This window comes from Neolamprologus brichardi, chromosome 3, assembly GCF_056152115.1.
Source record: "Neolamprologus brichardi isolate AB-2024 chromosome 3, ASM5615211v1, whole genome shotgun sequence".
NCBI lineage: Eukaryota > Metazoa > Chordata > Actinopteri > Cichliformes > Cichlidae > Neolamprologus > Neolamprologus brichardi.
The window spans coordinates 22190364-22206227 of NC_142106.1; the positions used below are offsets into that span (position 1 = coordinate 22190364).

The 15864-nt window shown below is 38.1% G+C and overlaps 1 protein-coding gene and 1 pseudogene across 1 annotated transcript; both read left to right on the forward strand.

The window, feature by feature from the left end:
- The first annotated feature begins 3187 nt into the window (after positions 1-3187).
- Positions 3188-4108, forward strand: LOC148103918 (uncharacterized). Its single transcript, XM_087839217.1, has one exon. It carries the CDS (start codon positions 3188-3190, stop codon positions 4106-4108), a length of 921 nt encoding a protein of 306 aa, XP_087695343.1.
- Positions 4109-12317: 8209 nt separating this feature from the next.
- Positions 12318-14657, forward strand: LOC148103919 (uncharacterized; annotated as a pseudogene).
- The last annotated feature ends 1207 nt before the right edge of the window (positions 14658-15864 follow it).

Here is a 15864-nt window from a genome sequence, read left to right on the forward strand (position 1 = left end):
GAGGTGTTCTGTATATTTTTAAAAAATACGGATTGTGAGCTAATTACACGTGTTGTCTGGATTAACTTACCCTGCAGTCTGGTGTTACCGCTGCTATTTCTACACAGAACAGGGGGATTTAAGTGCTGTCAGAAAAGAAAATGTATTTTAGTTAAGTCTAGATTGGCTTAGATCAGGGTTTTCAAACTCATCTTACATTACGGCCCAATTAGAGCCAACTTTGATCTTATGTGGGCCAGACAGGTGAAACTTTTTTTATTTCAAACCATTTTCTGTCAGTGTGTAAAGCAAATTAAAAACATATTTAATCTCTGAGATACCTTAATATAAGAGAAAGAATCTCCAAAAGATGATTCTGTTCATCTGGACGTAGCGTTTTGTGGGAGAAACGTTACGTCACTCATCCAAGTGACTTCTTCAGTCTCAGCTGACTGCAGTTTTCCCCAATTTTATAAACTGTACTGTACATTTGCATAATGACTGATACCAGCCCACTGAAGGAACAATGGGCTGGGAGGTCAGTTCCTTAAGTTCCTTAAGAGAAAGAATCATAACTTCAACAGCATAAATTCAATTGTAGTAGTAAAGGTGATTTGTAAAATAACACAAATGTATAATTTAATTAATTTGGTTTATAGTTAATGACCAATGGGGAGGTAGTAGAAAAAGCTGTAAAACTTGTAAAAATACAGTTAAAAATTTTAGGCCCACCTTCACATATTCCAAAGTCATCCAGTGGACCAGATTAGTCTTCACCAGGCCGATTCTGTCTCCCTGGCCCAATTTCAAATTACTCTAGGTGCACTTAGATAGACCTACTGACCACCAAATGAGCTGCATAATTTGACTTTGTCCTAGATTTAGACTTTCCTGTGTCCCGTTTTCCCCAAAAAATATAGCATGCTGGCCAAGTTGCCATTGCAGTTTTCCACATTATTCGGTTGCTTGGAACAATACTTTTGTCCATAAACTGTAATATACTCTAGGTCCACTTTCTTGGACTTGCTGCTGTCTGAAATGGGCTGTGAGCTAAATATATTTTATCTGAGTATCTATGAAGAAGTTTATGTTGCTGCACTGAAAAACCCCTTGTGTGTGAATGTGTGTGTGAATGTGTGTGTGAATGTGTGTGTGTGAATGGGTGGATGATTGAATTTAGTGTAAAGCGCTTTGGGCTCCTTAGGGACTAAGTAAAGTGCTATACAAATACAGGCCATTTACCATTTGTGATTGATTTGGTCTTTAGCAGATTGTCACAACCGAAAATAGTTTACATGGAAGATACTGAAGATACTAGATCTTCAGTATCTAACTAATGTTTTGAAGTTGTAAGGTTCAACTTTGAAGCCTACATTCTCCATTCCCAGATTGTGTTGCACCTCGTCAAGTCTCTCTACCACTCACTAAGTATTTGGCATTGTTTACAGACAAGTCAGCATCATATATACATGTTACAGGCAGTCAAGCATCTGCTTAGTGACCACTGCAATCACAAGGGAACTTTTGGTGCGGGTTTTTGGTTCTTTATGACTGATTTTAACTAGCAACTGCCAAAAACCTCCTGCAACCAGTTTGTCGAGGAATGCAGATTTGCCCTTACCAACCTTCTTTCCAAGCTCCTTAGACCTTACCAACCAGTTACTAAATTCTAACCAAAATGTGCAGTATGTAGAGAACCACTTCATGTGTTTTTACATCAAGCTCACTAAAGATGCAAAGCAGATCCAGGGCTGCTGTCACTGACTGCATGTTTGTAGAGTTGGAGATCATTTACAGGAAGTTACAAATGGAATTATTACATAATTCATCAAAGGGATGCTTTTGTGGTGCACAGACAAGCATGTAAATATGGGAATTTTTTTTTTCCAAACCCAGTCTGAACTTTAGCCACAAAGAGAATCACATTCTGATGTACACACTGGCAGACTTATTCAAAGTAGACAGTTAAAATAAAATAAAAAACGGACTCTGTAACATTCTTGAAAACAAAATGCATTAAAAAATTCTAATTGGGGTGTGGTTGATTTTTTTAAAATAAACAAGTGGTATAACTCTATTTATTTACACTGTGTGATTTTTATTAATATGTTTATTTTTACTTCATTATGTTTTATGCATAATCATCTGTTTTGATTTCATATTTGTGAATGCTGGGGGACATTTGAATATAGAAATTCTCTTGCTGAGGAGACAGGATGACACTTGCATTATCTGTCGCCCCTAATTTGTTGATGATTTGTTTTGCAAATATTGGGTCAAAGATTAAAGTTATTAAAGATTAAAGTTTGATCTGCTTACACCACAAGATAAAATTTTTTTTACTAGTTCATCAAATTTATTAATTTACGATAAGGTTGATATAAATGTCCGAACCACATTCATTGTAATCTATCAAAAACCAAGAGACAGAGTGACAGAGTGAATAATATCTAAAATCTGACTTATTTGTAGACAACCAAATTTACCAAATCTGTACGTATAAGATAGTTATGACTTATTTTTGTAATCTAACTGCTTCACTGAATTAGAATTAGACAACTATAAAATATGCTAATGTTTTATATTAGTCAAATATTTTATATTTGTATGCAATTTGTGCATTTTGTTATATATTTGGCATTTCAGTCTGACGCAGTTTTCAAAGTGAAGTTCTGCTTATCAGATCATTAGCATTATTGACATAAACATTATTTGACTTCTATGGTCTCGTCCTCAGTTTGGACACTGAGTTACAGAAATTGACCGTGAACAACGATTTGTTTTGCATCATGCAAAAACCCCACAGCCCTCCTTCCACCTCTTACACAAATACAATATTTTCCTCATGATCTAGATTTAGATCATTCTCAGCAGTCTCTGATTCTTAGCACAACAGACAGAAGATCTAATATAAACACCATTGACAAGGTGGGTTTCATTTAAAGCTTTCAGGTGTTTTAAATATTTTATTGTTTGATGATCTAAAATAACTTTCTTATTGATGTTTTTATTGATTAATTAGTATTAGTGCAAACGTTTTCATATGGTATAATACCAATGTCAACATTTCAAAAGAGGATGTTTCCAAATGTCCTGCCAAATATCAACTAATCAATCAAATATTCAATCAATCAATTTTTAAGAAGACACAAAATTTCCTGTATTTTTTCATCACTGTTTTTCAAAATATCATGTTCCTCTTTCAGATATGACCATTCACACATCTTCTGACACTCTTCTTCATCCCAATGCTTCCTCGGTCATCTCACAATTTCCTTTAGACTTGTACTGCCTCATGTCCAGACCGAGCTCCTTCATCTTCACCACGTTCTACATCACAAACATCTTCCTCCTCATCCCTCTCTCCAGCAAAATCCTCTACCATGGTTTCCAAGAACGCCAAAAAAATCATTCCACTTCCTCCGGAGCAATGATGAGTCACACAGACAGCGTTACCTACCACATGGTCATCATGGAGCTGAGTTGTCTCTCTGGGGGTATCTTCTGTTGCTGGGGTATATTCAAGCACAACTTAACAATATTGTTTGTTGGAAGGCTTCATTATTCTTTCACTGCGTATGGTGAAATCTTATTTCACAACCTGACCTGTATGGAGCGCTATCTGGCTGTCATTCATCCCATTACCTACCGGAAACTGAGAAGTGAGAGAGGGACCAGGATCAGGAATGTCAGCATTGGCTGTGTCTGGCTGTTGTCCTTTTTCGGAATGGGTTTGGGGATGATGAAAGATGTAATGCTAGCAGTGGATTTTTGCCTCTTGGTATCATCTTTGACAGCTGTCTCTTTCTTTAGCCTTTCTGTTCTTTTTGTTTTAATCCATCCAGGCCCGGGGGAACAGGGTGTGGGCAGGAAGAGGGTTGACCAGTCAAAGCACAAGGCAATTTACACCATTGTGGCCATACTGGGAGCATTGGTGTTGAGGTTAGCAAGTGGTCTGGTCTGGACTGTTCTCCTTGAGGCAAATGAAAGTAATCATTGTGTAATAAAGGGATGTGTTTTCTGGTTTAATCTGCCCTGCAGCCTGGTGTTACCTCTGCTCTTTCTACATAAGGCAGGAAAATTAGTTGTAGTTTGTAATAAAAAAATATCCAGTGAGGTTGAAAGATAAATAAAGTAACTACAGATATAAGAAGATAAAGATCAAGCAACCCGCTTTATCAAAACAAAGCGTGTAATTGACACACAAGCTCACCATGTCCATTTTACGCTTTGCCAAAACATGAAATAAACACACATACAGACATTGCAGTAAGCTGCAGTAACAGCAGATGAGGTATGGCCATATCACAGTAGGCCATCGTGTCTATAACACATTTCTGATGTGATACTGGGTTGGAGCCGTATAATGACTGAACACTGAATGCTGGTAAATCACTGTGGTGATCGTAAGTGCATATTTATTTAAATTTTATTTGATTTTTTATGAGTTAAAGAAGCCCACTTAAGGTCAAAGCTTCTTCTGTTTTGATCTTACTTATTGTTTATAGACATGTCTGTCTCTTTAAATGCTGGAACTTTAATGTTTAAATGTTACCAATTTCTTGTCAAGATTTCTTAGTCAGTTGTTTGATTAAAATTAATTCAATTTCAAGTTAAATAGATGTCTCTAAATTAATGGAAATGCTTTATTAGTTTTCCTCTGTATCCGTCTGGTTACAAATCATGTAATGTTCATATACTTCCTATACTATCTTATTTCTGAAATAACAGATAATGGGATTTTTGGTGTCAGAGAGAGAGAGAGAGAGAGAGAGAGAGAGAGAGAGAGAGAGAGAGAGATACCAGGTGACTCTTTATTGACTCTTTTTTCTATCTGTGCATTGTTTGGCCACCAAAACTGCCACAAACAAAAGTTATTATATAAATAAAACATAACAATTTCTTCATATGTCACAATTTGTATATTTTACCTCTATTTTCGATGCATTTAAATACAATTTTGTCATTTACTCTCTTTTTTTGCATATATTGTTTAATTATTCCATTATTTCAAATACAGAGGCAGCATCAGTGAAACAAATGCATTTTGAAATTTCCAGGCCACTGCAATCAATTTATGTTACGTGTCTGCAGGCTGCATGTTTTCTTTCCCCCTCCTTTTGTTTGCCGTTCCCTTAGGTCGCAGACTGCAGGCTGATGTCAATCTGGGGCCGTCCAACTAATTACAGGAGGGAGACCCTGATTGGACAATCCAGGAGTGCACACCTTGATAAGGAGACTCACCTGTGGCTGGGCGTGGCTCTCTGCCCTCCTTTGAATTGTTTGGTACATGTGTAAAGTTTCTCTGCTGTCCTGCTTTTGTTTGATGATTGTGGTGGGAGTAAAGTGAACTAGGTAAGTTTGGGGACCCCATACACTTACTCACGTAGAGTTTTTTGTTAGAAACACTAGGTAAATAGGTTGGTGCCACCCATGTAATTTTGAGCTTGTTTTGAGTTGAGGTTTAGGGTCTTTCCCTCTTGTTTGTTGCTTTTTTAGGATAATAGCTCAGCTAAGTTTTGGTTTTGTCTTTTTGGTGTTTTCTTTGGCACAACCTAACTGTCCCTTTCTCCCCCACATTTGTTGTTTGAATCTAGGTTATTTATTTTGTGAGAGCGCTGCCATTAAACTTTTTTTCATAAAACCTGTACCGAGTTTCTGGAATTGTTGTGTTCTCCCCTCCTGCCCTCAAGGAGACGTAACCCAAGTGGCGGCTCGTCCGGGATCTATTTTCCAGAGCTATAGACAACGCTGGTGCTTGGTACAATGTTGCTGCCTTGTATTTAAGTATGGATTTCGACGATTTCATTTGTGCTCCGAGACCTGAGAAGTTTGAGTTATGTCGTAAAGATGACTTATTGAGTATTGCGGCACACTTTGATATTCCAGTAAAGAAATATAGTGCGAAAAAGGAAATTAAGGGTATTATCTTACAACGTTTAGTTGAGTTGAAAATCTTGACTGGTTCTGATGTATGTGATGGTAACGTTCTTTCTCTTGAGCAAGGTGTCAAACCTCTGAAGGAGGATGTTGGTGCTATAGCTACTCCCCCCCCAAAGTCCAGGTGGAGCCTAAGGTGCCTCCTACTCTACCTCGTTTCGATCCTCTGTCCCCAGACTTCAGTGGGTCAAACGGACATGCTAGACTTAAGGTGTGTCTAGCTCGCCTTTGGCTGGAGGTGCAGGAAAGGGAGCAAGCACGTAAGGCCGAGCTTGACCTCAAACTTCGGATACGTCAGCTAGAAATTGAAGCTGAGAAGGAGGTAAAGTTAAAACAGCTAGAAGTGGAAGCTATGAGACTTACACAAGGCCTGTCTTCTCCCAGCTCACCGGTTACTTCAGATCCTTTGCATTCATCTGGCAGCACCTGTAGGTTTGATGTGCGCAAAAATATTGCTTTGGTGCCAACATTTAGAGAGACCGAAGTTAAATCCTACTTTAATGCTTTTGAAAGGATTGCAACAGCATTGGAATGGCCAAAAGAAATGTGGGCTGTGCTACTGCAATGCAAGCTAGTGGGCAAAGCACAGGAGGTTGTGTCATCTCTCTCTATCGAAAACCGCATGAAATACGATGTACTGAAAGAGTCCATCCTTCGTGCTTATGAGCTTGTACCTGAGGCCTACCGACAAAAGTTCAGGAATCACAAGAAGTCTAATGGTCACACATATGTAGAGTTTGCACGTGAGAAGGCAGTTCTTTTTGACAAGTGGTGCACAGCAAGTGAAGTGAAGAAAGAGTTTGAAGCGCTTCGTCAGTTAGTCCTGTTGGAAGATTTTAAGAATCTATTACCAGAGAAGCTTGTAATGTTTTTAAATGAACAAAAGGTTGCCTCACTGTCAAAAGCAGCAGTTTTGGCTGATGAGTTCACTTTGACTCACAAAAATGTGTTTGCATCACCCCCTCGTTCAGAAAGTGTTGATCACACGCTCACCGAAGCCTGATCGTGGTCAGCCTGAAGCCAGAGCTAAGCAACCATTTCTCTCTCGTGAGGTACGTGAATGCTTCTATTGCCACAAAAAACGTCATGTCATTACTAATTGCCTTGCACTAAAAAAATAAGACTACACCACCACAACCCAAGGGCGTAGGTTTGATTAAAAACATCTCAGAGTGAAATAGACCCTTGTTTTAAACCTTTTATCACACAGGGTTGTTTCTTTAACAGGTGATACTGTTGATGACCGGTCTGTAACAATGCTGAGAGACACGGGTGGTTCGCAGTCCATCATTTGAGAGGGTATTTTGCCTTTGTCTGTTGAGTCATCCTGTCGGTCAAGTGTTGTGGTCCAGGGTATCGGAATGACTTTTGTGTCTGCACCTTTGCACAATGTTCATATCACTTCCTGTGTTCAGTGGAGTTGGTAAAGTCGCTGTCCTCCCCTCGCTGCCCGGCACAATTTACAATTGCAAATGTAGGCTGAAGTGATAGACAATGTTTTGATCACATACCTATACAATAGTGATCCAAAGTAAATTGCAGATAAGTAGTGAAAATTGCATTACTAAATAATATGTAGACTATAAATAATGGAAAAAAAAAAGCTACAAGCAGGTATAATACATGCTATAGCTGTGACTGTTTTTATACAGTTTTATAGAGAGCAGTAGGACTAGTTACCTGAAGTGGAGTGTTAGGGCAGCGAGGTTGAATCACTCTGAAAAAGAAGGAATTCTGGGTTGCCCATGATGGGGAGCAGTTCGTTCAGAAACCTCCTGCCCTTCACTGACTCACTCACTAGAGTCCAATTATGCTTCCAAATTGTCTTAACCATGCAGAAAAAGAAAAAATACAATCAAGATCAAGAAAATATGATTCATTAATAAACATCTTAATGTACTTCTAACAGCTATCTTAGTAAAAGTCCAAAAACTCCTGCCAGAAACACAACACAGGAAAAAACCCACAGGGTTTTCAAAGAAATCAATAAGAAATCAATGTCAAGGCCCATCCACGAGCATAGCAACTCTCGGCTAAATTGCCTTATTTTATTATAATACAAACCAGTCACAGTTTACATAATTCTTGTTTGTATACTGTGATGCCCTAGTAAAATATTTGATGGATTACTGATTTAAGTTCATGATCTGTCACGTTTTGTTTGCCATGCCATGCAGAACTCTAATTTGTATCATAGATTGGAAACATTTTTTAAAAAGGTTGTGATGACTGATGCATTATTTTGTGGTGCTTTCTGAAAAAATGAGATGTTTTCGGTTGGAAAAAAATTACACTGTTGAACAGTTTAAATTTGTTTTACAGGCGAAACTTTCATGTTATCCAGATACACACTAATGTTTTAACGCACTGTATATTTCAATGAGGCATCGGTTTATCCCTATATATAGCAGCAGTAAAGTAGACATGGTACAAGGTAGGTGTGTGTCTAGTGCATGTTTGAGGCTTTTTTTTTTTTTTTTTTATCATTATTTTCTTTTCATTATTATTCTATATTTTAAACCATCAAGACCCTTCTGCAGATATATCTCATGATGCATTTATTTGATTGATGCAATGCCAAACAATAACAATAGTAATAATAATAAAAACAGAAAACTCTTCAGCACTGTAGCCAGGCTGACAAAAAGTCAGAGCTCTATCGAGCCAATCATCCCTTTAACATTAACTAGTAATGATTTCATGAACTTCTTCACAAATAAAATTTTTATCATTAGAGAAAAAATTACCAATAATCATCCCACAGATGTAATATTATCTACAGCTACTCTTAGTACACAGCAAATCCAGCATGTCCAAATTAACACTGTCAGATTTGATTTCAACACTTTTAAAGTGTCTATATGGGTCCACACCAGAGAGTGTTAATTTGACTCTTTTTGGAGAGTTGGTACGTTAACTCTGATTTAGTGTTAAACACCAAATCTCTCTGGAGTTGATAATTTGGCACTTGGTGTTAAGAGTTTATATATTAACTCTCAAAGAGTATTTTAGTTTAGCTACGTAGGAGTTATCTTCTAATTAATTCTAAAAAGCGGGAATTTTACTGTTCTGAACTTCTAGAAATTTCTTTTGGAAATAAACATTTACTAAAAAGACGCAATGGTTTTTGAAAAACATTTATTCTGAACAGTGCACCACAATTTCAAAACATTTTCTGAAAGATGTAACAGTGTACATGTTCTCACTTTCATTAGAATTTCGTTTATCAAAAGGTCTGACATAGGTGAGCTGGTAAATGCAAATAACAGCATTCTCATCACTTATTTTAATAAATACAAAATACAATATGCATGTCCTTCATTCATCACTTTGTGGAACTTCAACGCACTTCTGCTCTCCCCCATATTCCATCTTCACAAGCATATCCTATGTGGAGATTGAATAAAAATTAGTTGACACTAATTAATGGCACAAATCAATTGCAGCACAGTAAAAAAAAAAAAAAAAAAAAAAAGGAATCCTTTTTGAGCCATTACTTGTGTAAAGTATTTTCCCAAAAGACAAGGACACAGACAACAGGTAATACTGAACTAAATGTAAAACCTCAACCTTTTTCATTTTTACCTAAAACCGTGTGCACAAAACTCTGGAGGAATCTAAATGCTAACGTAGAACTCAGTCGGGACTTGGGACATCTGCTACTGCTGTTTGCTCGTTTTTTATGGGAGATCGTTTTCAGGCTTCAAGTAGCACCATTATACCAACATTTCACATTCTAGACATTGTTTTAAGTGTATTTGACCAAGAAATTTGACTGAAAATTCACATGCAAGCTTTTTTTTCAAGGCTGTGGTATTTGCCCGCAAACAATACCTTTCAGCTAGCTAAAACAGAATATTATGCTATCAGCGAGCAACATGGCTAATGCCTTTCACACAGCTTTGTCTCAACTCCAAAGAGCCACAGAAGTAAAAGCTAATAACAATAATTGAAACAATCTTTGAAAACATGACTTACCAAGCATGGCAAACAACTCAAATATGTAGAGCAAAATGTTTTGAAACGGCTTCACTTCAGCTTCGATTGGAGCCGTGCTGGGGGCGGAGTCTGTGAATTTACTCTATTGGTGTCATAGCCCCTGTAGGAGTTCAGAGTTAAGAGGTCAAGAGTTAATGTTTCCATTGTAACACCTCCAGATTTGAAATAGAAACACTCATTTTTAACACTCGATTTTAACTACTATCATTTTACACCTCAGAGTTACATTAAAAGAAGGTGACTCTACTTAGAGTAAAATTAACTCTAAGACTACTAACACCAAAACATTTAACACTTTTGAATTTGCTGTGTACCATTGATGTTAAGTTAGACTCTTTTTCTCCAATCGATCTTTCTGAGTTAACTTCAATAATTACTTCCTCCAAACCATCAACGTGTCTTTTAGACCCCATTCCTACAAAACGGCTCAAAGAAGTCCTGCCATTAATTAATTCTTCGATCTTATATATGATCAACCTATCTCTAATAATCGGCTATGTACCACAAGCCTTCAAGCTGGCTGTAGTTAAACCTTTACTCAAAAAGCCATCTCTAGACCCAGCAGTCTTAGCTAATTTTAGGCCAATCTCCAACCTTCCTTTCATATCAAAAATCCTTGAAAGAGTAGTTGTCAAACAGCTAACAGATCATCTGCAGAGGAATGGCTTATTTGAAGAGTTTCAGTCAGGTTTCAGAGCTCATCACAGCACAGAAACGGCTTTAGTGAAGGTTACAAATGATCTTCTTATGGCCTCTGACAGTGGACTCATCTCTGTACTTGTCCTGCTAGACCTTAGTGCAGCATTCGATACTGTTGACAATAATATCCTATTAGAGCGATTAGAACATGCTGTAGGTATTACAGGTACTGCACTGCAGTGGTTTGTATCATATCTATCTAATAGACTCCAATTTGTACATGTAAATGGAGAGTCCTCTTCACACACTGAGGTTAATTATGGTGTTCCACAGGGTTCAGTGCTAGGACCAATTCTGTTTACATTATACATGCTTCCTTTAGGCAGTATCATTAGAATACATAGTATAAATTTTCACTGCTATGCAGATGACACCCAGCTCTATTTGTCCATGAAGTCAGGTAACACACACCAATTAGTTAAACTGCAGGAATGTCTTAAAGACATAAAGACCTGGATGGCCGCTAACTTTGTGCTTCTTAATTCAGATCAAACTGAGGTTATTGTACTCGGCCCTGAAAATCTTAGAAATATGGTATCTAACCAGATTCTTACTCTGGATGGCATTACCTTGGCCTCCAGTAATGCTGTGAGGAACCTTGGAGTCATTTTTGACCAGGATATGTCCTTCAACGCACATATTAAACAAATATGTAAGACTGCTTTCTTCCATTTGCGCAACATCTCTAAAATTAGAAATATCCTGTCTCAGAGTGACGCTGAAAAACTAGTTCATGCATTTATTACTTCCAGGATGGACTTCTGCAATTCATTATTATCAGGATGTCCCAAAAACTCCCTGAAAAGCCTTCAGTTAATCCAAAATGCTGCAGCAAGAGTGCTGACAGGGACTAGAAAGAGAGAGCATATTTCTCCTGTTTTGGCTTCCCTTCATTGGCTTCCTGTTAAATCCAGATTTGAATTCAAAATCCTGCTCCTCACATACAAGGTCTTAATCAGACCCATCTTATCTTAATGACCTTGTAGTACCATATCACCCTATTAGAGCACTTCGCTCCCGCTCTGCAGGCCTACTTGTTGTTCCTAGAGTATTTAAAAGTAGAATGGGAGGGAGAGCCTTCAGTTTTCAGGCCCCTCTTCTGTGGAACCAGCTTCCAGTTTGGATTCAGGAGACAGGCACTATCTCTACTTTCAGTGTTGGGAAGGTTACTTTTAAAATGTATTCCATTACAGAATACAGAATACATGCCCCAAAATGTATTCTGTAACGTATTCCGTTACGTTACTCAATGAGAGTAACGTATTCTGAATACTTTGGATTACTTAATATATTATCATGCTGTTTACAACTACGCGAATGTACTATTGCTGTGATTTATTACTGTTACTGAAGGTCCGCGGCTCCGAACCGTAGTAAAGGGACCTCTGGCTAATACGGTGGGTTCGTGTCGGGCTCGTAGCCAAAAACTAGCTTTACTTTGTTGTCTGGGTCACTTTGCTAGCGACAGACAGAGAGAGGCGTTGAAAGGCTGCTCCAACTGAACTTATTGTTTCGGAGGAAAACACGAACACGGTGTACAGTCGAGTCTTAATAGCTTACTTACAACTGGGCTCGTCAGGCACTCTTCTTGGCTGCAGTGGTTATTATTATATTTACATGCTTCCAGCTCCCGTTTTTGCTCGATGACAGCTCGTACTTTTCCTTTTTCTCCCTGCCTCGCTCACAGACACATAACGTGTATGGCAGTCCATTCTCCCTGCAGCACGGACAACACTGCCTATGATGCTACATTCTTTAGAGCTATACCTGTAGCATTCTGCCTATTAGCTTAGCACAACAACAACAGGCGCTCTCTCACCCAGAAAACACGCAGAGAGAGAGAGTGTCACCCTGTAACCATGGCAACCGTAACGCTGCCACCTGGAACAACAGAACGTAGCTGTCAAACAAAACCAAACAGTCCTGACCCGTGACAATATGAAACAGGGAAGTACCGCCGTGTAATCCATTTATTTCAACAAAGTAACTGTATTCTAAATACCACCTTTTTAAACGGTACCTGTAACGGAATACAGTTACTCATATTTTGTATTTTAAATACGTAACGGCGGTACATGTATTCCGTTACTCCCCAACACTGTCTACTTTTAAGATTAGGCTTAAAACGTTCCTTTTTGCTAAAGCATATAGTTAGGGCTGGACCAGGTGACCCTGAATCCTCCCTTAGTTATGCTGCAATAGATGTAGGCTGCCGGGGGATTCCATGATGCATTGAGTTTTTCCTTTCCAGTCACCTTTCTCACTCACTATGTATTAATAGACCTCTCTGCATTGAATCATATCTGTTATTAACCTCTGTCTCTCTTCCACAGCATGTCTTTTATCCTGTCTTCCTTCTCTCACCCCAACCGGTCGCAGCAGATGGCCGCCCCTCCCTGAGCCTTGTTCTGCCGGAGGTTTCTTCCTGTTAAAAGGGAGTTTTTCCTTTCCACTGTCGCCAAAGTGCTTGCTCATAGGGGGTCATATGATTGTTGGGTTTTTCTCTGTATCTATGAAGCGCCTTGAGGCAACTTTTGCTGTGATTTGGCGCTATATAAATAAAATTGAATTGAATAATAATAATAGGAAAACATTATATAGTTTAGTTTTAGATGTATAACATGGATTTGGTAGGAGTGGTAGTAATTTTTTTTTTATCAACTAATATATTTTTAGCAAGGGTGTGTGCCCTGATATATTCCTGGAAAAAAATATAGAGCAATGGAAAAAATTTTCCTATAGAAATGAACCATGACAGAAGATTTACAGAGCTACAATTTCTTTTGTGACATGCAAAACCCCTCCTGACCCATCCTTCCATACATTATTCAAACACGTTCACTGATGTTTTAAAGTGCTTTATATTTTGGCCACGTAGGAGTTTATGACAGTGTCTGAATTACACGCCGTGGAAGTGAGATTCGACTGCCGATGAGGTGAGCCAATATTTTGTTTGTATTGTTTGATGTATGTTTGCTGACCGGTTTAAATGCCATCACTTAAACTAAGCACAACACTGTTCAGTTGCCAGTTTACTGAAAACATTGTGAAGTACCTTTGGTGAAGTAATCACCATTTCAGCATTACTATACAAGAGTTCCTTTTTTAAAAAATTTTTTAACAAATCCCTGCCATTTTTCTCTGTTTGTGTTTTATTCCAGATGTCATTAAACTTTTCCTCCCATCCGAATCTTTCGTCCGTCAATTCTGATCCCCTTTATAAATATCGTCTCATTTTAAAGCCAAGCTCCTTCGTTTTTATCACATTCAGCATCACTAAAGTCTTCCTCCTCCTCCCTGCCTGTATCCTCATCCTCTTCTATGGTTTCCAAAAATGGCGGCAAAACCATACTTCATCCTCAGCAACAACGATGAGTCACTATGACTGCTTCACCTACCACATAATCATCATGGAGCTTTTTGGTCTCTTTGGGTGTTTCATCTATTGTATTGGTATTTACAGGGACTTTCTCATCATAGTGGAGGTTGGGGGCGCTTTAATGTCTTTCACCTGGTACGGAGAGGTGTTCTTCCACCTCCTGACCTGTTTGGAGCGCTACCTAGCAGTCGTTCACCCCATCACCTACCTGAGCCTGAGAAATAAAAGAGGCATAAGAATTAGAAACATCAGCACCATCTGTGCTTGGCTGTTTTCCTCTGCAGCAATGAGTCTGGTAATATTGGGGAACTCGTTTCTGGATTGGTGCCTCTTGATATTGTCTTTAATCCTAATCTCATTCTTTAGCTTATCTGTTCTCCATGTTTTGATTCATCCAGGCCCAGGAGAACAGGGTGCAAAAAAGGAGAGGGTGGACCAATCAAAACAGAGAGCATTCTATACTATTGTCATCATACTTGTAGTGCTTGCGTTGAGGCTTGCTGGGAATCTGGTTTTGGGTGTTATGAATGAGTCAAAAGATAGTAGTAATTGTGTTATAATAACAGTAGTTTTCTGATTTAGTCTGCCCTCCAGTCTAGTGTTACCTCTTCTATTTTTACACAAAATGGGAAATTACTTTGTGGTGTGTAACAAAACCTAATATAAAAAAGCGAGACTTACAAAACCAAAAGGACCACAGATACAAGACGAAGATATTTTTTAACCTCTATTTAATTAAAAGCTTTGGCTCCACAGTGCCTCAGTATGACTCCGGTTCTTAAGAAACAAATCTAATGTTAGATGCTGAATTCACCTTCTCAAATTGCTGTTGAGGTTTGTCTGTCTGCCCTCTGCTAAGGTTTTGAGTTCATGAGAGTACAGAGACAGAATCAAGCAGTTTGGTCATGCCAAAAAGTTTTCAGGGTGCAGTGCAACTCATTACATAAATTGTACTTATTTCCATAGTGTATAGAGAACAACGTTTGTGCCAACATTTCACAAAAAAGTTAAACAGCTTTTAAATGCTTATGTATATAATGCATTCTCAATCGCTGACCTTGTTTGGTTTTCATCAAATCTGGGAAAAGACGTGGTAAAAGTTTTCATCTGAATACTATCATCTGCTGGTTTGGTATCAGAGGGTAGATTTAAATATATCACTAGCAGAGGTTTCTTTATTCTTCCATCTGGTGTGATTATATATATATATGGCTTTCTGTTGCAAAGATGGGTTTGGTGATGACTGAAAACATCCTCATGAAAGTATATTTCTGTTTGTTGAGGTTATCTGTAACAGTCACTTCTTTCTGTAGCCTTTTCAGTTCTCTATGTTTTGATCTAGGAGAGGTAGATGGTTGCTTAGGTGTTGAGATCTGTTTGGAGTTAGGCATCGGGTTATTCAGGGTGTAGGAAGTAAATGTTTGGTGACAGCATGTTTTGTCTGGTTGAATCTGCTCTGCACTCTGGTGTTAACATTGGGGTTTGCACTCAGAACAGGAAAATTGGTTAGCTGAGAGAACAACATCTTCACTCCACTTCTGATTTATTTTGACAGTGTACTGTATATAAAATGATTGATATAATTGTTGTATTTACTGCTAAACTGATTTCATAATCATATTAATCAAACTGTTATCAAAATGTCTTTCGTTTCTCATTAATTATATAGAACAATTAAAATCCCTTGGTAGAACTTGGTTTGACTCTTACTTCACTGCATAGAAAATCCTTTACTAGATTAGCTTTTTCTATTTTCTTTGTAATTATCATATACTATGTGTCATGAATGACACATAAACTTCAGCAACAACAGTAATTCCTTCCTTACCAGTGTTTGAGAAAGTTTATTTTATGAGATATAATAATGT

Excerpts from the sequence above, each read along its gene's own strand:
- LOC148103918 (XM_087839217.1), top strand. The coding sequence starts at position 3,188 with ATGACCATTCACACATCTTCTGACACTCTTCTTCATCCCAATGCTTCC.